At 36.1% G+C, this 25905-nt stretch overlaps 1 protein-coding gene across 3 annotated transcripts; it reads right to left on the reverse strand.

The window, feature by feature from the left end:
* Positions 1 to 11898: 11898 nt before the first annotated feature.
* On the reverse strand, positions 11899 to 25282 carry LOC120193100 (U-box domain-containing protein 62-like). Of its 3 annotated transcripts, none has more exons than XM_039195707.1 (8): positions 24650 to 25281; positions 24246 to 24534; positions 15355 to 15436; positions 13540 to 13597; positions 13027 to 13115; positions 12771 to 12866; positions 12634 to 12704; positions 11899 to 12260 (listed from the first exon to the last, which is right to left on the reverse strand). In XM_039195707.1, the coding sequence occupies exons 1-8, from the start codon at positions 25137 to 25139 to the stop codon at positions 12140 to 12142; spliced, it is 1296 nt and encodes a 431-aa protein (XP_039051638.1). In that variant the 5' UTR covers positions 25140 to 25281; the 3' UTR covers positions 11899 to 12139. The 3 variants fall into 3 exon arrangements, 2 of the variants coding, with proteins under 2 accessions (XP_039051638.1, XP_039051639.1); XR_005522833.1 differs by having other exon boundaries at positions 12205 to 12260; positions 12346 to 12704; positions 24650 to 25282; XM_039195708.1 differs by lacking the exon at positions 11899 to 12260 and having other exon boundaries at positions 12638 to 12728; positions 24650 to 25282.
* Positions 25283 to 25905: the final 623 nt, after the last annotated feature.

Genomic DNA, 25905 nt, shown 5'->3' on the forward strand with positions numbered 1-25905 from the left:
CATGATGCATGCAATGTTCGAGGCATTGATCCAAAAATGTGTCTGTTATTATAAATAATCCTTATTGGGGACAAAAGTGTTACGTCTTAGGAGACAAAAAATATTTTAAAGGTATAGACCCCGAACAGCCTCTGACAAGTTATCTTCTGTCACCGATTGAATACCCTGTCAAACCGTTCCGGCTCCTTTGACTAAATTGTGCAAGTGACGAGTTGTTTTCCCCAAAGAAGTCTCGAAGGATTGCATTTTCGACTTTCACTCTTTGTTGAGCCTGTTCCTTAGTGGAAACGCCATTGGAGCCCATCATTGTGAAGTTCGTTTCTTGTTTCTTGAATTTGTCAGCAACGGCATCCAGCTCAGCTATGGTTTCGCCATCTTGTTCTCGTAATCATCGAAAGGACTCTCCGAGTCATTAATTTTTTTCTTCTTTTGCTCCAGCAACTTTCGCCATCTCATTTTGGAAAAGTTGACTTTTGACGTGCTTGGTGGAAACCCGGTCCATTTTGAGTCTTTTATGACCATAGTTGGACTTCTGAGCTTTTCATCTCTTATATTATAACCCCTTTTTCTATTAATACAGACTATTTACATTTAACGAACACGTTTTTGGTGGATCAACACCTCTTTTGAATGATGCAAATGATGAAAATAAAAGAGTACAAAAATGAAAAGAGTTAGTGAGGTAAAAATAATCAAAATAATCAAGAAAATTAAAAGTCCTACCCCACATGATATCTACCCACATGCTTAGTATTCCTACCCAGACATGATCTTTATCCCGTAAGTTGATTTCGAACAAGCCCTAACCGTAGAAATTTCTAGTTCACATGCTTTGAACAGAAAAATAAAGCAAGAAATAATTCAACCTAAGGTTTGAAATGAAGCTTTGGGGTGGGCTTTAATTCCCTATCTCCCGGTTTAGGTTCTAAAAAAAAGGTACCCGAGTTCTCCTTGCTAGTGCCCCCTTGGGCTTGCCAGACCCTTAGTCCTAAGCCCATTACAAGCTTATGTGGACTAACTTAAACTCGAGAGGATACATTCTCTTATGCCTGCACGGTGAATAAATTCACACGAAGACATAAGGTATATGAATCCCGAAGGTTACTTGCTAGGCCCGCACGGAGAATAAATTCTCACGAAGGCTTCGCTTTCACCCCCACTTAAAAAGGGTTCGGAGCTCGGGTATAGAGCCTGAGATGAAAATTTTGAAAATCTGAAAATCATTGAAAAACGTCAGTACATCTATTTATTTGAAAAATAATAAAAGATAAATTATTAGAATCGAATAAATATATTAAAACTTAAATTTGTAATTTTCGGTCAAAAAGACAACCGGAAATTAATTTCGGCCTGACTCACTTACCTATCCCCAGTAGAGTCGCCAAGCTGTCGTAGCCGTCTTTCGGTTAGGCCCAGAAATGGGCTTCGACTTAGAAAATTGGGTTAGAGACGCCACCGATCATTTTAAAACAATATTTAGGTAGATCGGACACCATCTTACCTGATTTGTGTTTTACCAGAAATGTATCGGGTTCGAGAGTCGATTACGGTCAAGGAAGGATTAGCACCCTTGAAACACCATTTCGGTACCAATAAATTTGTCGGTTGTCTTAGTTGCAAAAAGTTAAAAATTTAAATTGAAATTTAAAAGTCCGATTCAAATTGCTTACCTTTGATCGATTGAAAATAACCCTAAAAGTGAAAAGTAATAGGAAAAAAGTAATGAAAATAAATAAAATATGGAAAATAAAATAAAGAAATAAAGAAGATTAGGTTAATGAAAGTGAAAAAATAAATAAAAAGATAAAGTAAGGAAAGAAAAAAATAAAAAAGGGTAAAGATAAAGAAAGAAAATAAAGATAGAAGTAAATAAATAAAATAAAGGAAACAATGGTAAAAATCATATATATATATATATATAAGTATAAGGTTAAGTAAAAAGAAACAACAATAAAAAATGGGAAAAAAAGAAAAAAAATGGAAATAAACAAACATATATACATATGTAAATAAAACCTTAATAAAAGAGAGAAAAATAGAATAAAAAAAATAAAACTAAAAAAGAAAGAAAAAAGAAAAAAATATGAACCAAAATAAAACAAAATACAATAATATATAAAATAAATAAAAAAGAATAAAAACAAAAAAAAAATTAAAATATATACATATATATATATATATTATAATATTAATTAAATTGATAACAAAATGTAAAAAGGACTATATTATAATAAAATAAAATAAAGGGCAAAATTAAGAGAAAAATTAGGATGGCATTGAACTAAGGGGACTAAAATGAGTCTTTAATGCAACGGAGGGACTAAAAGGGAACTAACCCTTTTTTTCTCGAAAATGCGCGGACCCATTGGTCTAGTCGGGTCGCGTGCGGGTCGGATCAGACGGGTTAAATATAAGCAAAAAAAACCCTTTAACCTCATTTCATCCCTCCCTAAAAAAACCGGCCTCAAATGCTCTCAACTACCCTCGCTTGGGCGATATCCAGCCACCGCCCGGTGACCTCCCTGCCGTGCCATCCGCCATTGACGGTGGCTGGGAAAGATAACAACCTCCCCAAACGCTCCTCGCTAAACCTTGAACCTGAATTCGCTCCTTAAATCACCAAAAACAACCCCAGTAAACGTAGATCTAAAAGAAACCCTTCGGCACCTACCCTTCTCCGACGACCTTTCCACTTCTCGGTGCCTTTTTCGGTTGAGGCTTCGGCTTTCGATCTTTTTACGTGCTTGATTTGGTTTATTTACTGTGGGGGCTTCGACCTTTGTCTTGTATTTATTGATGTTATGATTTTTTGTACTTTGGTTGTTGTTTTCGTGATCGTTGTTGGTATTTTATGACTCTCTGTTTCCTCGATGATGTTCCACTGTTGATTTGTTGGCAGTGCTTGTTCACTGTTTGGTTTTTTGTCTCGATTGATGATGTTTTTTATGATGCCCCTCGATCGGTTATCTCGTTGGGCTTTTATAATCCCCCACCAGCCGTTGTGAGTCCCAAAAAGAGGGGGTCATTGCTGTTGTGGTCAGTCATCCAGGGATGGCTCAGTCCCGGGATCTTCGATCGACCGTTTCGCCCTCTGGCCGTTTGGCTCTCCTGTGCGGCACCGTTGAATGACTCTCTTGATATGTTAGGGTTTTGAACACCCTAGTGGATTGGGCTAGATCAGGCCCCAAAACCCGCTTGACCCGTTAGACCCTGAAAAAAAATTAAATTAAAAAAAATAAATAATAATAATAATAATAATAAATAAACATTTTTAAAATCATATAATATATATATTTTAAAAATATTTTGAAAAAAACTATATATTATATATATTTTAAAAATGTTTTTAAAAACTATATAATATATAAATGTTTTCAAAACTATATATTATATAAATTTTCAAAAATGTTTTCAAAACTATTTATTATATACGTTTTCAAAATGATTTTAAAAACTATATATTATATATATTTTCTAAAATATTTTAAAAACTATATATTATATAATTTTCAAAAGTGTTTTAAAAACTATATATTATATGCATTTTCAAAATGTTTTTTAAAATTTATATATTATATACGTATTTTCAAAAACTGTTTGCAAACTATAATATATATATATATATATATATATATATATATATATATATATATATATATATATATATATATATATAATATGGACGAAAATGAGTGTCTACAATGATATATTAGTGTACTCCAAGTCAAGAGAGGAACATGATGCTCATCTTCGAATGGTTCTTCAGATACTGCGTGAAAAGAAGTTATATGTGAAACTGTCTAAATTTGAATTTTGGTTAGCTGAGATTGCTTTCCTTGGTCATATAGTCTCTGCAGAAGGCATAAGAGTAGATCCCAAAATATACAAGCTATAGTGGATTGGCAACCCTTAAAGAATGTTACGGAGGTTCGAAGTTTCTTGGGGCTTACTGGTTATTATAGGTGGTTCGTGAAGAACTTCTTAATGTTAGCTTTGCCGCTAACTATGTTGTTATTAAAAGATGTTCCTTTTGTTTGGACGGAAAAATGCCAAGAAAGTTTTGAAATGCTAAAGATAATAGTAACAGAGGCCCCAGTGCTTGCGCAACCTGAGTCAGGCAAAGATTATGTCATTTTCAGTGATGCATCCCATAATGGACTAGGATGTATGCTGATGCAAGAAGGGAAAGTTGTAGCTTATGCCTCAAGATAGCTGAAGAATCATGAGAGAAATTACCCAACACATGATTTGGAATTGGCAGTAATAGTGTTTGCTTTGAAAATTTGGCGCCATTATTTGTACGATGAGTGTTGCCATGTTTACACGGATCAGAAGAGTCTAAAGTACTTGCTGACTCAGAAAGAGTTGAATTTGAGACAGAGAATATGGATTGAGCTCTTAAAAGATTATGATTTGATTATTGATTATCATCCTATAAAGGATAATGTGGTAGCTGATGCGCTCAGTCGAAAGACTTTTGTAGTTTTACGGGCTTTGGATGCGCATATGTTGATACAGTTCAACCTAGCCTCACTTAAATGGATGGTGAAGTCAAGGTTGTACCTTTGATTGTTTCGATCTAGGAAAGCATCAAGGATCCTGCACAAACAAGAAAGCTAAAAAAATAGTTAAATGGAAGTAATGAAATGGAAAGATAAATATGGTAGCGAAAAATATATATAAGTTGGTGATATGTTTAAAGGAAATGATGAAGTATGGTAATGGAAGTAGAATGAAGGTGATAGAGATGAATATGAAAAGTAGTATCTCAAAGAAGACTCAAAGAAGAACCAATGTTAAAGAAGAAAGACCTCTTTAAGGGATGGTAAACAAGGACTTTGACCCACTATCTATAAAGAGATAGGAACCAGAAGTATCAGGGTGACATAGATAGGGGTGACGCCACAAGCATAAGCTTGATAAGTCGATAAAGTTCACTTAAGAACTAAAGAGAGAAACTCTCACAAATATTTGATTAAACAAAGCGAATAGGTTTATTTTACAAATGAATGAAAAGCTATTTATAGGCCTAAGAGTGCATGGTGTGAATACAAAACATTTAATGAGTGAACCTTCATGGATAAGTGTTCATACTTTAAGTAGATACAAAGCATGGCTTAGGTGAATGAATTTTGATGAATGGATATTCATCTTTTAATGGAATACATCCTTTGGCCGAATTCATCCCACCTTGTGTGAACTTGTTGATTTGTCTTCTATGGATGAATGTTCATGAATGTATCTTGGTTGAAATTCTTCCCCCTTGTGTGAACATGACTATTTGGCTTCTTGCATGAATGGATGAATTTAAAAGCCTTTGAATGAATCCTTGCACTTCCTCACAAATGTTCTGATTCATTTTAATATTCTTTTCTCGTCCATGCATGTCTTCATTAATTCCTCCCATGCATAAGTCCTTTGAAGGAGATGAATGGTTGCAAATCCCGTATTAATTTCCAGCCTGCACTGTCTTCAGTAATCTGAGCATATCTCAAGCTCCCGATATCGGATTGATGTGATTCAAAATGAATTGGAAAGCTACGAGATAGGGGATTAAATGTTAAGAAGACTTCATCACCCAAAGATGCTTGTAACATGTTCAAAAATGTAGATCAATCTGACTGACGTGAACTGTCCAACCAACTCTTCAATTGCCTTTAGTCTTCTTAGCATCCAATGAACCTAGACAAAGTATGTAAACAAATAATTAGATAGGAATTGAGCTATGATAATTATGAATGCATGCTTCCACCTATGTTAATAATGCAAATGAGCTAACTATGAATGCATATGCATTGAATGAGTTATATAAAGATGTGAATTAATAAGTCATGCATGAATATCATATATTATACATATAAATTACAGCATATAATATTCAAGAAAAAATTAAGAATAAGATAAACATATTCACGTGACATGTAATGCATAAATGAGTAAATAAATAATAAAATAAGGCAAGTCTCCCTTAGAATCATCTTGGAAGAACTTCAAAGTTGTAAGCATGTTTTGTTTGAACTTGGTGGTCGGTAGGATCACATCATATGTCTTAAAGGAAGATGGTGCCTTGATTGCTGAACTTAAATTAAAGTCGATGCTTTTGGATCGGGTAAAAGAGCTGCAGGGTCAAGATGTTAAGTGCTTGGCGATAGTAGCACAGGTCGGAAAAGAAGAGGGCAAAGATTTCGTAATGAGGGATAATGGATGTTTATATTACTGTGTGAGACTTTGTATTCTCGATAATGATGAAATGAAGAAAGATATTCTTTACGAGGCACACTATAGTCCTTTGAGGATGCATCCAGACGTGAATAAAATGTATCATGACTTAAAGAGTCGTTATTGGTGGCCTGGTATGAAAAGAGTTGCATCAGAGTTTGTTGCTAAATGTTTGACATGTCAGCAAGTGAAAGCTGAACATCAAGTACCTTCCAGATTCCTGCAACCGATATCCATTCATGAGTGGAAGTGGGAGCCAATTACAATGGATTTTGTTTCAAGTCTACCTTTGACACCAAGTAAAAAGGACTCGATATGGGTAATTGTAGACAGATTGACCAAGACGGCTCATTTTATTCCAGTTCGAGTATATTACTCGATGGATAAGTATGTGGAGTTATATATAAAAGAAATAGTTAGATTGCATGGAGTACCTATATCCATAGTATCTTATCGATTCCTAAGGTTTACTTCAAGATTCTGGAAGTCTTTACATGAGGTATTGGGTACTCGATTAAGCTTCAGCACAACTTTCCATCCGCAGACCGATGGGCAGTCAGAACGAGTTATCTAGATACTAGAGGATATGCTAAGGGCATGTGTGATTGAGTTTAAAGGATCATGGGAAATGTATTTGCCTTTAGAGGAATTTTCTTATAATAATAGTTATCAATCCAGTATTAAGATGGCCTCGTATGAAGCTTTGTATGGGAGAAAGTGCAGAACACCATTAAATTGGTTTAAACTAAAAGATCGAGACCTAGTTGGCCCGGATTTGATGATAGAAATGGAGGAAAAAGTGAAAATTATCTAGATCAATCTAAAGATAGCCTCCGATCGCCATAAGTCTTATGCAGATTTGAAAAGAAAAGAAATTGAATTTCAAGTGGGATATAAAGTATTTCTAAAAGTGTCACATTGGAAAAAAGTTATAAGATTTGGGCATAAATGAAAGTTGAGTCCGAGATTCATTGGACCTTATGAGATATTAAAAAGGGTCGGATTCGTAGCTTATCAATTAATTTTTCCTCTAAATTTGGATAATATTCACAATGTTTTTCACGTATCAATGCTTAAAAGGTACAAATAAGATCCATCCCATGTTATAACTCCTGAAGAGATAGAAATCCGACCAGATTTATCTTATGAGGAAGAACCAGTTCGAATCTTGGAAAAAGAAAACAAGGAATTGTGTAACAAGAGTATTCCGTTAGTTAAAGTGCTCTGGTAGAATCATAAGGTGTAACACCCATATCCCGTATACCTTTCCATACTCGAAATACATATGTCACATCACTTTTAAAATATTTCCTCTTTTAAAAAGAAAACCCGTAACATTTTTTCCAGATTTTCTTAAAACATAACCTTTTTAATATAAAGCAAAAATTAATTGAAATATGATAAGAGGTTCTACTTAAATACAATTCAGAGAATTTTTTCATACTTTAATTACATGCCAACTAATTTTTTCCAAAACAAACCAGATTGTTCTATAGTTACTGACGAGTCAACCATAATTGATGATATCTATTGCAACTGTTGCACTCCTTATTTGATTTGTCTCTTCTTTTACCTACGCGTGGAAGCAACACACGTTAAGTATTTACTTAGTGAGTCATAATATTGTAAAGTAATCTTGATGCATACATGAGTATGTCATATTTATTTAGTTCATACTATATCGTATATTCTTTAAGGATCCTATAATCCTCCTCAGTTAAACTGTATTCATTCACAATTTCTTAATTATTTTTATTATGCCTAGCACACCTATCTTTCTTTATATTTTTCTTTTTCCATTTATCTCTTTATTCATTATTCTTTATTTTCATTGAGAGCATCCATTCAATCTTATAATGCGCTATTATGCATTTTCATTTATGGCATTCTTTCATGCCAATAAGGCACCCATATGCATTTCAATTATGACATCCTTTCGTGCCGATAATGCACCCATGTGCATTTCATTTATGGCATCCTTTCATGTCGATAATGCACTAATATGCATTTCATTTATGCATCCTTTCATGCCGATAATGCACTAATATGCAATTCATTTATGGCATTCTTTCATGCCTTTTTTATACGCTATTATACATTTCATTTATGGCATCCTTTCATGCCCTTCTATATGTTATTATACATTTCATTTATGGCATTCTTTCATGCCCTTTTATACGCTATTATACATTTCATTTATGGCATCCTTTCATGCCTTTTTATACGTTATTATACATTTCAACTCAAGAATAATACCATTTTTCTAAACATGTTTTTAATCATATCTCATGCTTCTAATCTCTCGTTCAATCCTTTGACAAGTCAATTTTACTAATAAACCTCAATAAAAAAACACATATATCGACATGTCATTTAAAATACATTTCTCTAAATCTCCTATAACACATTCACCACTTAGTTTTAATCCTTCCTTAAGCTCACATATCACTTAATGTTACCAAAGCAACCCATAATTTAAAGAAAGAACTAGCTAATGGAAGTTTACCTTATACCATGGAGGAGAGCACTACTCACGTGAAGGAGAAGAAGAAGAATAGAAATGTTTTACTTTCCTCTTTTCCCCTATTTAAAATCCCTAATAAGGATATATTTTTAAATTCATTCACCCTCTTAAAAGACAAAAGTGCCCTCTTAATTTATCTATTGATACAATTTAGTCTAAACACTATTCTAAATCATTTTCTCATTTTTTACCCTTATTCAAATAAATCTTAATTTTTCAAATCTTTTCAATATAGTCTCATACATGATATTTGGGGTATTACATAAGGTAGAAGAAGTCACTTGGGAAAGATAGGAGGACATGAGGAAATAGTTTCCACACCTCTTTGTTTAAGGTATTTCTTTAAATTCGGGGACGAATTTTCTTAAGGTGAAGAATTGTAATACCCCAAATATCATGTCAGGGACTTTATTGAAAAGATTTAAGGATTTGAGGATTTATTTGAAATAAGAAAAAAGAACGAGAAAATGATTTGGAATAGTGTTTTAGACTAAATTGTAACAATAGATGAATAAAGAGGGCATTTTGGTCATTTAAAGGGGAAATGAATTTAAAATTCAATTTTAATAAGGTATTAAAGTAAAGGAAAAAGAGGAAAGTAAGTTAACCGAAAGCCATCTCTTTTCTTCTTCTTTCCCATGGAAGAGCTCTCCTCCATTGCCAAAGGTAAGATTTCATTTGGCTAGTTTTTCCTTTTTTTTTTGTTGGTTTTTGAATCATGGAGTAATATAGAGGCTTAAGGAAAGGTTAAACAAGATTAAAACTAAGAGATGGATGAAATATTTGAGATTTAGAAAAATGTGTTTTTGAATGATTTGTTCAGATATAGTTTTTATTGATGTTTACTAGTATATTTGACTTGTCAATTAAGTAAATAAGAGATTAGAAGCATTGGATGGGTTTAAAAACATGTTAGAAAAAGTGGTATGATTATAGGATTGAAGTGTTCCTTAGAGATTGTAGATGTTATAAGTAGCTAAATGAAGGAAAGTTAGTTGTGATAAATAAAGAAGAGTTTGATAGTATTGTTGGAGGTAAAAATAAGGGAAATTGGCCAAATGTGGGTAAATATCCGGTTGAAAATGGAAAATCTGGGTAAGGGTATCGGTACTGAAAGAACAATATCTATATTATAGGCTTAAATTGGAAGAAATCAGCTAAATAGTATCGATACTTAGGTGGGTATCGATACAATGAGGAAGGTATCAATACCATTGATTTATAAAATGTAGAAATGGTATCGATAGCGTAATAGAGTTTCGGTACCATAGTACAGAAGTATTGATACTAAGAGACAGATACCGATACCATGGATTCAGAATGTAGAAATGGTATCGATACTAAAGGGGAGTATCGATACCACAATATAGAAGTATCGATACCATGGTAGGGGTATCGATACTATTGAGCCAGAAATTTTAAGATAGGCTGAGATTGTTATAAAAAATTTAATAATAGTACTTGTGAGTATTGTTTAATTATAAATGTTAGGGAATATACTAACATTTGATATTGAACGTGTCTTTGATGCATGCTTGAGTAGATCGAATCAAGCTCCTGAGTCAAGCAAAACGAAAGGCAAAGGCAAAGTAGCTGAGTAATCATATTTTCATTTTGGATATAATAGTGAGGCAAGCCAGGCGAATGCATTTATTTTGTACTTATATGTGATGATAGTCATAGATGCATGTTGCTTAATATATGTATGGTGATTACCGAATGACACTATGCGTGAAAACTAAGAAATTCATAATAAGTATATGAATTTCCGTATGGGCACTGTAAGTGCAAAACTAAGAAATTCGTAATAAGTTTATGAATTTCCGTATTGGTAGTGGGTGTGCAACTCGCGTAAATTATAGTAAGTTGGGAAATTACTATAATGGCACTACAGGTGTAAACTATAGTGTATAATGAAATGAAAGAGTTAATGGATATTAGAATTGTCATGATATACTTGTGGTTAGAATTTTTCTTATGATTATATATGCCTCACTAAGAAATTTCTTAGTGTGTTAATTTCATGCGTAGGTGTTAATACAAGTAGAGTAAGGAGATCATCTAACTTCACAAAGCAAGGGTCGCCTCATCAGTAACTGTACGACATCTATGTCTACTTTTGATGTATTTAGTTGGCATTTAATAGACGTAGTAAAAACTCTCTAAAAAGTATTTGATTTCCATGATGTAAAAAGATGAAATGTTTGAATATTACTTTTTGTTTTACCTACGTAAGTTGAATTAATGTTTTATTGTCACTAAATTAAAATGTTTTATAAAAATAAACGAATTTTTACAGATATTCAAACAAACGTTTTTAAAATGATGTGGCATATGTATCTCGTGTACAAAAAAGTATAGGGTAGATGGGTATTACACTTTTTGTCTAGGTGTATGAGAGAAGGTGGACGGTTTCATCAGATGTAAGAATATCAGTCAGAATGTCTTCCGATTTTGGATGTGATATAGACGTGTTTGGTTCCGGAAATCAATTGGCTTCTATCTCTTAGCTTTCCAACTTTTAAATTACTCATCTTTTAAAGCATTTTTATATTTGTGATCTTTGATAAATAGATGACAAGAAAAATGGTGAAAAACTTGTTTGGATGCATTTAAATATTATCAATAGGAAAACATTTTGAGATTGAAATGTGTACATATTCATTTTAAATAATGATAAATCTAATTTTTTAACTTTGAAAACTATGATCTGAATAATAAAATTTATGAAAAATGTATTGAAAATTATTTGACTTATTTTTTTGAATATGGAGAAAACAAAAGTTGGAATATTTTTCACCACCTAAATTCAATAACTAAATAATAATTTTAATAGGACAGAGGTATACTTTTAAAAAATAACTCATTATTATAAAAAGTTTTTAGCTTATTTTTTTATGCCCTATTCAAAAAAATAATTAAAAAGTCAAGATCGAAAATTTTGTATATAAATCTCTTCCACTCTACCCATAATAATTTTTATAAACATACTTTTTTACATCAAATATATAATGAATTGTACTAAAATATATTTAGAACATGATATAAATATCTAGCCAATTGCAGTAAAAGATTATAGAACATGTAACTAATCTATTTTACACTAGTATAAAATAATATATTTCCTCTCTCTCTCTCTCTATATATATTATAAGTGAAAAATGATCACATATGTTGGAGTCTTGGAGGACTTAAATTTAGGGTTTCTTAAGCTACACAACATGAGAGAAGCGTTTTTCGTAATTTACAAGGATAGTACCACATTCTATGTTCTGTTTCATGGAACACTGTAATCATAATAGTGGAAAGAAGTATTTGAAGTTAGATTAAACATCGAACCTCGGCAAATCGGCAATGCCCCGTGTAATATTGAACTGCAGCGCAGGTGAACTACAACTAGTTTGGTCCCGCCTTGCTCGATATTGCCTTTGACGATGATGTCTCGTTTGCAACTTTGGCAAGCGAACGATACTGCAGTTTAACACTCTCGGCATTGTCCAGCGTCTTTACCACATACCTACAAATCAAAATTTTGTAAAAAAGCGATATGGATAGTTTCTATTTCTACATATTCAAGCTGAAGCAGAAATTCAGGGAAATACCAAGTCCCAGAAACCGGATAACTCGTTTCAAGCTCTAGATAAAGCATACCCGTTACAGAAGTTTGGGCTATTTTGATGCCAACTCTGTTTTCCAACCAGTAGATCTATATCTTGGTAGAGGAGTATGAGTTGATTCAAGATTTTGTAATCATTAATACAAAGTGTGTGTGGACAAGAAAGAACAAGCGAGACCCCGTGTTTCAAGAAATAAATCATGTAAAAACCCGATATTGATAACATGTCATGCAACCCATTCTTGAGATAAAAGATAAGAAGGTTGTTACTAACCACCCATTCAAGCATTGTGTCGTTACGACAGCCTCCCGTCCAACAAAGCGTGGTGGTGTCCTCTTGTTACCCTGTATCAATCAATCTCCAGTCATCTAAAACAGGCATTACAACCCCAAAAAAGACGGCACTTGTACCTTTATGATAACCCGGTCTGTCACAGTAAACGGAAACTGGACACCCCTACCCCTTGGAAGATCCATCATAACTGATTCACCATGGCTACTCTTATCCTATATGCACAGACGACCAGAAGAATGAATCAACGATGATAAAAAAGAAACGGTAAAAGCAATGGCAAGCAAATTAAAATGCATAAGCCACTGGAGAGGAATATCAAATTCAGCAAAGGAGTTTTGAAAGCTTCAAAAGGAAGAAAGAAAAGAGAGAAACCTGATCAACTCTTTCTCTCCTCCTTTTAGGTGAGCGGTAGAACTGTAACTCTTCTTCCTGACAAAATGCCTGCACCGCAGCTCGGAGAGCTGTTCTTGAACATTAACAAAAAGAAAATAACTAAATGTCCGAAGAACATAAATAATGAATACATAGCATAGAACATGACAACTTTTGCATATTAAAATATTAATAGCCTTTCTAATGACACAAGTTTCACCATGTCTTGCAAATCACCTAATATTCAGGAAGCCTAGGTTCCATTGACAAAGCTTTTTATATAATACGTGAGAGTAAGGGATAAACATACAAGAAAAATTCGTGCACAAACTGACAACCTGGGAAACAGTGTGCAGGAACAAAAAGATGGTGCTTAACAAGACCAATAAGATACTAATCTAAGCATATTAGCCTTGCTGAAAAAATTAGCAAATTAATACAAGTAACAAGCTATGACCGAAATTCCAAAAAAGAAGATGAAATTGTCCTTCGAAACCAAAGAAAATTACTTACAAAGATTAGGAGCTACCGACTCCTCTATAACTGACTGCGGACAAGTGTAGCAAACTTTCTGATAATGCATTCATAATATACAATTAATATGCAGTTATAATCATTGTAAACAAATGGCTGGGTAAGACTGACAAAGAAGTTTCAACCCAAGAGCTACTTAAATAATTCAGAAAAAAAAAAAAAGATAAATGCTGCACAAAAAAATATTATATATAAAAAAATACTCATTCAACAGTGATTCAATGAAAATAATATGCAAAGCCACCTCATAAATCATGTCAAATCATCAGCCTGCAAAAACACTTGAATCAATGAACAGTTAGCAACTCTAGATGGCTTGTAACAAGTTCAGCCACATAAACTCCGCCTAGAAGTCAATACAAGAAACACAAATAGATAAGGAATAAAAACCCTGGAAATTTACATTGAACAAAACAAAATGGTATTATTATCAGTGCCTTAGACAGCCTCATGCTGTCAGTGAATCATCAGGCAATTATGATTTGACTAATTCTTTTATTACCATTCTTGAGCTTTTGTCAATCTGTCATTAAAATATTAGTACTGACATCTAACTAAAACTCAATAAATTCTCTATGCAATCACCACCAAAGCTGAACATGAAATGGTAGCACCATTGAAGCCCATGCAGCTTCACTCTACCTCAGGCTACATTGAAGGCCCAACCCCTTGGAGGATCAATCAATCTCCAGTCACCAAATCCTTTAATAAGACCTTTGCTAAGGGCCTGAAGCTCCTTCTAACTACCATTTAGCTTGCTCGCTTGGCTCTTACAGCTAGACTTCCAACTTCACTCTCCCTCAGCAGCAAAATTATAATTGACCTCACTGTTTACAGCTAATGTTCACTGCTTAACTTTGACTACTCCATAAAATACCTCTAGAAGAAAGAAGAACTTGAGCGTTAGCCTCTAAGTTCCACCTACTTACCCTGCCATGACCCATATAGAGAAAGTTCAGTCTTAAAATTCTCTCGAAGGGAAAGTCATTGCCATGAAAATGATGAGAAAGGAAGGTGTTTGATACCAAGATCTAAATCGTTATGTGGTCTCAAAGTAGGAACCTTGTTTGGTTCAAGAATGTGCCTTTTAAGGGTCTAGGCCTCTATCGAGGTACAAGAAAGCCACAAATTGAGTTAGAAAGGAATGTGATAAACTAGTTTTTTTCTAGGTGGTGGGACCTCTTCTCCAAAGGAAATGATGGGTTATATTTATAAGATTAATACAGTTTGCCATTGAAACATGGGACAACTCTTGATGCCGAATCTGATACAAAGTTCCATCTTTTTTTCTTTAAAAAAAATATTGCAACTGATTTGCCTTTGTTTTTGTCTTGAAACATAATACTAATAGTAGCATGCAACATGGGAATAAGAAGTTTATTTTGTTAGATGGATATTCTACAAGATAAGGTTCTTATAAATGAAGAAAGACAACCATTCTTCTCCAGTAAAAGAGATGCAATATTAGTTTTCTTGCTCTCACTTGCTATTGTTGAATTGAGAGGAAAATAAAAAATGTTTAGATCCTCATTTGATTTCAGAAAGAAGTGATGGCAATAAGACTGGTACTATAGTAATCGTGAGTGCTAAATCACTCTGAAATATGGAAAAATGGGCATTTATACCCATAACAACACAGAAAATAACCAAATAGCCTATTTTAGATTTAAACCTATAATTTGTAGTGATTCAAGACATCCCTTGGAAATCAAACATAATTCTTTAAAGCATGGCGAAAACTTGGTTAACAATTAAGCATCATAATGCAAGAAATAGGTTTAGTAAAAAACCCACCATTCTAAGAACATGCTGTATTCCAGCAGCACCAAAGGAATGTCCACAAGGCAATATCATTGCATCATCCATGAGTGCTCCCCTGAAATTTTAAAGTGAAGTAAAGCAAACAAATGGTTGAAACATCAGTCCAACTTTTTCCCCATACGCTTTCTTTCTTTAAGTATGACAATTCCCTGATAAGTAACAACTAAAAATCACCAGGTCAATCAAATATGTATGCAGAAAGAGAAGAAATCTTTACAGTTTTTTTTTTTTTATAAAAAGGAAGTTATAGCCTAGGGATTAGAAAGGGGTCGCAAATACTGGGATTTAAACCACAAACCTGCTAGATGCCACCTGTAAAAGATGGCTACATGAACCAACCGAGCTAAGTTTAGGCTCAAAGCAGTGTTGTCAAGGGCGCAAGGTGTCGGGGACATCTCATTTCCATGAGATAACCCTGACAGTGACCCGATGGTGGGCTGAGTAGACGATACCGTGAGCAAGGGAAAACTTGAAGAATGAAGATGGAAGGCCTGTCAAGGTAATGGCCTCAGTTCAGACATTTCGTATACTGGTGTCATAGCTAGTAAGTTTCTTTAGCTCTTTAGAGGGAAGTGATCTAGTGTTGGGTCTCCACCATCCCCTCACCCTGAGCTAGCATGTGGAGCTACCATGGTGTAAGTGACCTTCTTCTAGGTTCATGTGGAACCTAGGTGTGCGGCATCGGGACCAAGTGGATGGTACGATCTCTCTAAGATGATCCCTAGGGACGATTTGGGGCCAGTGGGTCTCATATCACGCTCTTGGTTGAGGAGTGGGGTTACAACCTAGCATTCGCTAGGCCTCGCGGGATCTCCTTTCCAAGAGTACTTGTGGCTTCGGGAATTATATTATAGCTTGGGACTAATGTGTGGTTTGTCTGTTTGGATAGAATACTGTGGGATCATTGATGAACTGAGGGATGATTCTTAACCAGTGTGACTTGGTTTCGTGACGAGTTAATTTGAGGCATGGATCTATGTTGGGAAAGGCCGACTTGTCTAGGAGTTGTCCCATTCAAGTGTCGCACTGCATAACAACAAGACCAAGATGCTATGTCTGTGACACAAGGCACACTCTAGGTACTACCTTTTTTTTGCCTCCGGCACAAGGCACAAAAAGCACTAGTCAAAGTGAAGTAAAGCACAATATTATATGTTTGAGTTGTTTTATGCCTGTCTGTATATATATAAAGGTTAAAAAATAAAATAAACTCCAAAGGGTGGTCTATTTCACACTATGTCTGTGACACTTGGTATCAGAGTCGGGTTTAGTTTGGTTTGGCAGATGATGTTTCTTCGTTTCTATTTCACGCCAAGCGCTTCAACATGTTGATTAGGCAAGGTATACAATATTCATGCCAAGCGCTTCAATGCGTGGAGTAGGCAGAATGACCTGACCATACGCCAAGCTGTCTAGCGTGTGGAGTACGCAGGGTGAAATAGTGTGGTAATTGCACAGAGGTGTCTGTTTAAATATTGATGCACAGAGGTGCTCAATCTTTTCTTACTGCACAGAGGTGCCATTTCAAAGATTGATGCACAGAGATGCTCAATCGTTTCTTTACTGCACAGATGTGCCAGATTTTAGATTGAAGTACAGAGGTGCTCAATCATCCCTAAAAGCACAGAGGTGCCATATACTAGATTGAAGCATATAGGTGCTCAATCATCCCAAAGCACAGAGGTGCCAGATCCTAGATTGATTCACAGAGGTGCTCAATCGTCTCAAAGCACAGAGGTGTCGTATTCTAGACTGAAGCACAGAGGTGCTCATTCATTTTTTTTTACTACAGAGAGGTGCTCAATCGTTAATTCAAGCACAGAGGTGCATTGAATCTAGCACAGTGGTGCTCTCTTTTTTAGGCACGGTAGTGCCTCATTTGTGTTACAGGTATTGAGTTGCCAACGAACTAAAGTGAATGGTTCACATGTGTAATGATGGATCAACGAGCTCTCACGGAGGTGAGGAGCAAGAAGCTGGAGCACCTGTCATACAGGAGACGGGTTTTGTGGATCGACGAAAGTTAGATGAGATTAAAACCGCGTGAGCGATTCGTAGCGCTCATATGATCTTTGTAGATCAAACGAGGAGTGTCGAGGAGACTAAAGAGGAGTTGGCAGAGATAATGACCGAATTGGAGAACAAGGCAAGAGATGCCATAGGTGTGTTATAACTTGGGTATGAGGAGCTAAAGGCTCCAATTAGTGTGGGCTTCAAGCGACTGTGGCTTTTTTGACTGCGAACCCTATAAAAGGGGGCGAACGAGCCAAGATCACTGATCCCCAATGTGTGAGGAGGCGAGGGATGCTAAAAGAGCTTGATAATTTTCTAGTTGACATGGAGCAATATTCTCGAGCAATGCGTACCAAGTCTGATGAATATAAGGTGGCGATGGTCGATGTTTATGGCCGGTGACAAAGTTATGGTGGCGGTCCAAGTTTGAATATTTTCTTTCTCTCTGAAAATATAGACTATGACGCTCGTAAGAAGTTGAAGAAAGTCTCATACGGGGACCATATGGGAGCATGTGAGAGAGTTCTCAACCTTAGTGCTAGATATCAAGGACATGTCTGGAATGGATAAATTGTTTCATTTCCTTTGAGGGCTTAAGCCATGGGCGAGGCTCGAGTTGTAGAGGCAGAAGGTGCAAGATCTGACAGTAGAGATAGTCGTTGCTGAGTGTCTTAATGATTACAATAATCATCGTGAAAAATGTAAGGTGCCTTCTCCGTGTGGAGCGAATACCCAATTAGGTGGGCGAAACAAGTTGGCTCGAAGGGAGAAGACTACAAGTTGGGGAGTGGATAAGAGTTTCCCTGGAAGGGACCCAACCCAAATAGAGTTTCGTTTGGTTATGGATCGAGCAATGGAGGGAATAGACTCACATTGAGGTATTTCCTTTATAATGTAGAGTGTCCACAACGAAATGCTTTTAATGCCATGGTGGCATCAACAAGGGACGGTGCGCAAGTGAACGCTTCCCTAGAAGATAGTGAGTTTGAGCCAGCTAGAATGGGTTCTATACGATTCATAATTACCTCAGAGTCGCAACTGAGTAGCTTGAGGAAGGAGCCAGAGAGGGGATTGATGTTTGTGGACAGTTTGTGTTCTTTGTTTCTTTTGAGGATTCATGCCGAGCACTTCACCCTTAGGGGTATGCAGGGAGATAGAGTTCAAGCTAATCACTTCAAGATGAGAGTAGGCAAGATGACCTGATCTTACCTTGAGTGCTCTAACGTGTGGAATGGCCATGGTGTAATTATTTGGTCTTGCATAGAGATGCTTAATTGGTGTAGTTCGCGTAAGAGCATGTCTTTGTGTTATTAGCACAAAAGCGCATGTTCTTTTAGCACAGAGATTCTTGTTTGATATTTGCGTAGCCGCGCGTGTTGTTTTGGCACGAGGTGCTCATTAGATGCTCATACAGGGGTGTTTGGTATTGATGGTTCAAAGGATGTTGATTTTTAATCTTTACGCATAGGTTCTTTTTCTTTGTAGTAATGTGATGCTTAATTTATTTATCTTGTAAAGGACGCTTGTTCTTTTGAGAACGCTGGTGCTCATTAGGTTGAGGAAATCATCGAATTGTAAAAGTCTTAATCGTGACCTTGGTAATGTGCAGGTTACTGGGTGACCAGATCAAATGGATCATGATACATGTTGGAATGGGATATTCATGCTAACAGACCGTCTATGTGGCTAATGCACCGAGTTCGGGCAAAAAGGTTCAAAGAGCGTCAAGTTGTTTTATGTACATGGGGAAGCAACCGTGTATGGTGTCAGCTACGATTCTTCCATGTCTTGGGAAAAAGGTATTATCGGCTATCAAGTTTAAGAAAGGATTGAAGAAGGAAGAGCCTTTATTCTAGGTTTTCCTAGTTTCCAAGGAAGATGCCAATTATGGTACAGTGCTTGAGGGTGTTCAGGTAGTGTTGAAGGACTTTGAGGATGTAATGCCAGATGATTTGTCGAAAGAGTTAACACCTAGAAGGTAGGTGGACCATGAGATTGGAGTTAATCTCGAGAGTTAAACCTCCAACGATGTGCCCTTTTCGGATGAGTCCTCCAGAGCTGGCTGAGTTAGGAAGCAGTTGGATAGGTTACTTTAAGTAGGATTCTTTCAACCCTCAAAGCCACTTTTTCGAGTGTCAATGTTGTTCCAAAAGAAACATGATGGGAATTTGAGATTGTGTGTGGATTATAGGGCATTAAATAAAGTGACCGTCAAGAATAAATATCTCATTCTTCTATTTGTCAATTTGGTTGACTAGCTGAATAATGCCAAGTTTTTCACTAAGTTGGGCCTCAGGTCGGGATACAATCAGGTGAACGTGGCTGAAAGGGATGAACCAAAAACGACTGGTGGGACTCAGTGTTCCATGGCTACCTCGATAAGGTTGTAGTCATCTAGTTGGATGATATAATGATATTAAGCACTTCCACGGAAGAGCATCAAAAATATCTTTGATTGCTTGTGAAGGAGTAGATGGAGGCACACATGAGTGCATTGAGTGTACAATTCATGGGAATGAGGCACATGGATGTTCATGAAGAGGTCATCATGAGTTCGAGCAGAGGAAAAGGTGGAGCTATCTAATTTTGAGTGGTATAGTAAATGTTGTTCATGACGAGGCCGTCATGAGAATGTGTGGGGGAGAAGACAAAGTCGTAGGATACAGAATCGAAAAGAATGGTTTGAACAAGACAAATCGCTTGGTATGGTGTCAACAAGTGGGAATCATAGAGAATTGTAAAGTTAAGGCTTCGACAAGAATAAAAGTGGGTGAGCCTTTATCATTTGTCGAGGATGCTGCAAGTGAGCAATCGTGAGCCAGGTGGACAGTTTAGGCATGGCGTCGATGAAGGGCCAAGAGGGCTTGAGTTGGGACGTGTTTAACATAATTGAATGACCATATGTTTTGAGCTAATATGGTACCTTTGGGAATGATTACCTGAATCGAGTCATATATGACACATTGTTTGAGATTCCACAAAGCGATAGGTATGCGAGGGGTAACACACCAAGTGATGCGTCATATTTTTAGAATATGTGATGGTGTCCAAAATATTAGACATAACAACGATGGTTCCTCAAGGTTATATCCTTATAGAGAACAAGCTCAATGGCAATGAGAGAAAAAAAAACAAAGGTAAGTGGGTTTACTCTACCCAAATCTGTGAGTTTGGTGTCCCATGGAACGAATCATGATCTTAGTTCTTGAGGGCAATTGATAGACCTCAAGAGAATGGTCAACTCTTTGCAAGGTACCCCGACAGTGACCCGATGGTGGGCTGAGTAGACGATACCGTGAGCAAGGGAAAACTTGAAGAATGAAGATGGAGTGCCTGTCAAGGTAATGGCCTCAGTTCAGACATTCTAACGTGTATTAGTGTTGTAGACACTAAATTTTGTCCTCATCTACCACCAACAAAAGCACCATGCTGCACAACACTAACTCCACCCATGCCTCTCCACCATGCTGCCACCACCTATGCTTGTTGGCCACCAACGCCACCCATGATAATAGTGATCCACTATCGTTTTGTTTTTTCCCTCTGTAATGGGTATATAACCCAACCGAAAGCCATGTAAATGAAAAAATAATTAGCAATAAAAATACAAAAAAAAATTCTTTGAACTATCGAAACATATTTTCTTAGCAGCAATCAAAACAAAGCCACAGATCTTTTAAGGTATCATTTACCTTTTGCATGCAAATTTCTATTTATTTCGTTCAAAATATAAGAGAAAACAAAACAAATATGAAGGTTCGTACCCTTGAATCTTCGATCCTTCTTCGGTGGAGGGTCGTTGGAGAGGCTTCTAGGGATACTCGTCGGAGTAAATCTGGCCACCGCGGTGGTGGCCGGCCGAGATTTGGGGTGGTGATGTCTTGACTGGGAGGGTTGCGTGGCGATGGAAATTGTTAAGTTTATGTTTTAATTATTTCAACAGAAACGAAACAGGGGGTTATTAAGCTCTTAAAAAATTTTTGGGTAAATAACTTGTCAAGTCCCCAGTGTTTAGGAGATTTTTGTTCACATGTCTTAATGGGTAAATCACACATAAGGTCCTCGTTTTCAGTGTGTTTTATGCTTTGGTCCTATCAGGGTAAAATCACCTTTAAGCTCCCTTATTTTAATGTCTTTTGCACTCTGGTCATATACTTTGTTATGTGTTTCGAATATGCATATTGATTTTAATAATTTTCGAATTTAGTCACTGTTTATTTTTATTTTGTTACTGCCTTTTGTTTTATTGCGTTTTAATCCATATAATTAGATTTTATTACAATTTAGTCCCCTGTGTTTATTTTATATTAATTGTTGAGGATCTTATTTGTTCACATTTATTTATTAGGTCCTTTTACTTTTATCCTTTAATTTTTTGTTTGTGCTATTTTAGTACTTTTGTTTTTTATTTTTGCTATTTAATCCCTTAAGTTTCTTTTTTTTCTCTTGAAACTCATTCCTAGAATTAATTCGATCCGTGAATTTTAATTATTTCTAATTTTTTTTATTTTTTTATTTTTTTCTTTCATTCCCTTTTATTTATTTATTTACCTTTTTTTATATATTTTGATAATTGATACTAACTCTTTGTTTTTGTTGGTTTTATTTTTTACTTAATTTATGATTTTTTTAGGGATAATTTTAATTGATCAAAAGGTAAATAATTATGATCGAATTTTTAAAATTTTAATTTTTGCAATTAAGACAACCGATAAATTAAATGGTACCGAAAGGGCAGTTCAATGGTGCTAATCTTTCCTTGACTGTAACCAATTCCCAAGCCCGACATATTTCTGGTAAAATGCAGATCCGGTAAGATGGTATCCGATCAACCTAAATATTTTTAAATGATCGGTGGCGACTCCCAATATTCTATTTCAAGTCGAAGCCAAATTTCGGGCCCACCCGAAAGACGGTTGCGACAAGTGTCATAGCTGGTAAGTTTCTTTAGCTCTTTAGGGGGAAGTGATTTGGTGTTGGGTCTCCACCATCCCCCTTACCCTGAGCTAGCATGTGGAGCTACCATGGTGTAAGTGACCTTCTCCTAGGTTCATGTGGAACCTAGGTGTGCGATTATCGGGACCAAGTGGATGGTACAATGTCTCTATAGGATGATACCTAGGGACGATTTAGGGCCAGTGGGCCCCATATCGAGCTCTTGGTTGAGGAGTGGGGTTACAACCTAGCATTCGCTAGGCCCCACGGGATCTCTTTTCCAAGAGTACTTGTGGCTTGGGGAATTATATTATGGCTTGGGACTAATGTGTGGCTTGTCTGTTTGGATAAGATACTGTGGGATCATTGATGAACTGAGGGATGATTCTTTACCAGTGTGACTTGGTTTCGTGACGAGTTAATTCGAGGCATGGATCTATGTTTGGAAAGGCTGACTTGTCTGGGAGTTGTCCCATTCAAGTGTCGCATGGCATAACAACAGGACCGAGATGCTATGTCCGTGACACAAGGCACAATCTAGGTACTACCCTTTTATTGCCTCAAGAACAAGGCACAAAAAGCACTAGTCAAAGTGAAGTAAAACACTATATTATATGTTTGAATTGTTGTATGCCTATTTGTATACATATAAAGGTTAAAAAATAAAATAAACTCTAAAGGGTGGCCTATTTTATCTAAAAACATACAATCTTTTTATTAGTCAATTCAAAGTTTTCAAGGGTGCAAGGGACACACTAGGTGCTTAAACACTTATATCGACTCAAGTACAAGGTGCAAACAAAAAAAGCAATAGCCTGAGTGAAATGAAGTGCAATAGGTATATGTGTGAGATTTTTATAATATATATATATATATCTTAAATTATATAATAAAATCTAAAGTGAAGTCTAGTTTGTCTATAAAATATGCATTTTTCATTAGTCAACATACATGATTTACTTATGTTAATTGTTGAATGCTCAAATATTACAAAGTATAGAGTTGGATTTTATCAATTTCTAATAAGTTATATCAAATGAAAAAAAGGTGAAAAAATAAAAGAAATGAAAGAGAAATTCAATCAGACAGGGTTTTCCATGCCTATTGCCTTACAAAAAAGTGTGCCTAGGTGCACTAGGCGTGCACCTCATTATATGGGCCTGGCCTGAGAGGATCTGAGGCCTTTCTGTTGAATAATGTTAAGGCCCAAGAATGCCTAGGAACACGCCTTGACAACACAGACTCAATATGCAATTGTGTATACTTTCCTTATGGTCAATGTCAGTAGTTGAATACTAAAATATTGAGAAGCAAAAGATCTGATACTATCCCTTTCTTACTAGTAAGGGTACATTTAATGAAAAAAAAATGAAAAGTTAAAAGAAATGAAAGATAACTTAAATCATGCAGCCTTTTGTTATTCCTATAGCCATACAAAAAAGGGAGCATAGGCATGCAACTGATCAAATGGGCCTTGCTCAAAAGGGTATGAGGCATTTTTGTTGTCTAGTGCTAAGGCGTAAGGGCAGGGATGCCTTGAAAGACAGTCTTTTACTGATAAACGTATCTAAATGATCCCGGAGAAAAGAAAGCAAGTTTTTGGACAATCCTACTTGTTCATTAGCCTTGCAGCATAGAATGCATAACTAGTTGCAATAACAAAAACCGCTAATCAACTTCCCTGCATATAATAATCTCAGCTGAAGCTCACTAGTCCAAGGACATATAAAATTCATGACCATATCAATTACACGTCCACAAGTTAACTATACATATAATCTTGTAAACCGAACTATAATTAAACAACTAAGCACCAGTACCAAAAACATCGTAGCCGAAATCAACATCAGGGGTAGAAATAAAATAAAAGAAATAATTATTCCTTTAACATTCTTAAAGTTGAGTACAGCACTTACGTGACAGGGTCGGAAAAAATGGTCCGCAAGGACTCACCGGACTCATTCATAAAGAGAACATCTTTCCTCCCACTAAACCCACATTCACCACCACCATTCCCCACCAAGATATCCTTCTGACCATTAACACCACTAGCAGCAGACCCTTCTCCACCTTGCAAATACTGGGTGTAATAATTATCCCCACTGGGATCGGCAATTGTCACCGCATTCTGATAAGTATTACCGTCTCCCACCCCCAGCCCTATTCCTCCTTCTTTCACAACCAGTTCTCTGCAGCTTCTTCCCACTTTCCAACAATTGTTAATAAAGAAACAAAAACAAATGAATAAACCTCCTTTATTCATATAGAAATCAATAAAATTTCTCAAAATAGAAGGAATAACAGAATACAGAATACTAACCGAAGGGATGCTTTGCTTTTCCGTTTCCCATATTTTCGGGGTTTCCACTTCCTGCGTTACTTACAGTCTCATTTCCACAGGTACTTTTATTATTTATGTTGATATTATTACTGCGGTTATTATTATCATTTTGGTCGCCATCTTCTCCGTCGTCGTCATCATCATCATCACCTTCGTCTTCCTCGTCATCCACATCGTCTCCATCAGACTCATCATCGCCGTTGTTTGTGGAGCAACCCTCGGCGCTTCTCTCCCAGTTCCTATGGTGGCGGCTGGGCGGGTCTCGGCGGTCTGCGGCGGCCGCAAAAATGTTGGAGGAGCGAAATTCGGGTGGTTGAGAGGGAGGGAATGAGAACATCTTGTCGTGGATGAAGCCGGTGAGTTCTCGGGTCTTGGAGCCGGGTCGAGTAGTTGTCGGAGGTCCGCAATTGAAGGCCCGTATGGGGTCGGCTTGAAAGACGTTCTGGGGGCTGATTTCCTCGGACGACATGGTAATCAAGGGAAACTTAGCATCTTTTAGGGGCAAGATTGAGGATTCGAGTTAGCAAATTTGGTGATTTCCCAAAGATCGGAGCAGTAGGGTTTTAGATTAGTCTTCGGATTATAGTGGAATACAAAGGAAAAGGAAGCTAGCAGAATCCCCACCATCTGAATTAAACGACGTCACTTTACTACATTGCAAGAAAGGATCAATTTGATATCTAAACTTTTTTATTCCACTTTAAAGGGTAAATTATCATTTTTCATCCTAGTTTATAAAAAATTGTCATTAAAAACATAATACGTGGTATATTCTTATTTTTTGGGTACATTGGATTAAAACTAGAAAAACAAAACGGTGTATGCTACACCAACTATATCAGTATGAAGTAAGTATGGCAAACGGGTATAATTTCGTAGATTTTATACTGTATTCGTTCTAATTGGAGTGGAAATTGGTATAACTTTAGTGGATAATGGACGGGTGTAGATTTAGAAAGTGATACCGGTTGCGGGTAGTGGGCGGGTGATGAGTTTGAGACATTTCCTGCCCCGCATCCGCCCGTCCGCCCACTAAATACCCATTAAATTTTGGACCATTATGAATTTAGGTATAATTTCATTTATGTGTACCAAAGAAAAAAAAATATTATGTGCTTGTCATTTATGTTTCTAAGGTTTAATTATATCTTTTATTATAATGTTTTATTTACTTTAAGATCTATATTAACACTTAATTAAGATAATTATTGGTTTATTTTATTATATTTCTTAAT

This window comes from Hibiscus syriacus, unplaced genomic scaffold (assembly GCF_006381635.1).
Source record: "Hibiscus syriacus cultivar Baekdansim isolate YM2019G1 unplaced genomic scaffold, ASM638163v2 tig00116989_pilon, whole genome shotgun sequence".
Lineage (NCBI taxonomy): Eukaryota > Viridiplantae > Streptophyta > Magnoliopsida > Malvales > Malvaceae > Hibiscus > Hibiscus syriacus.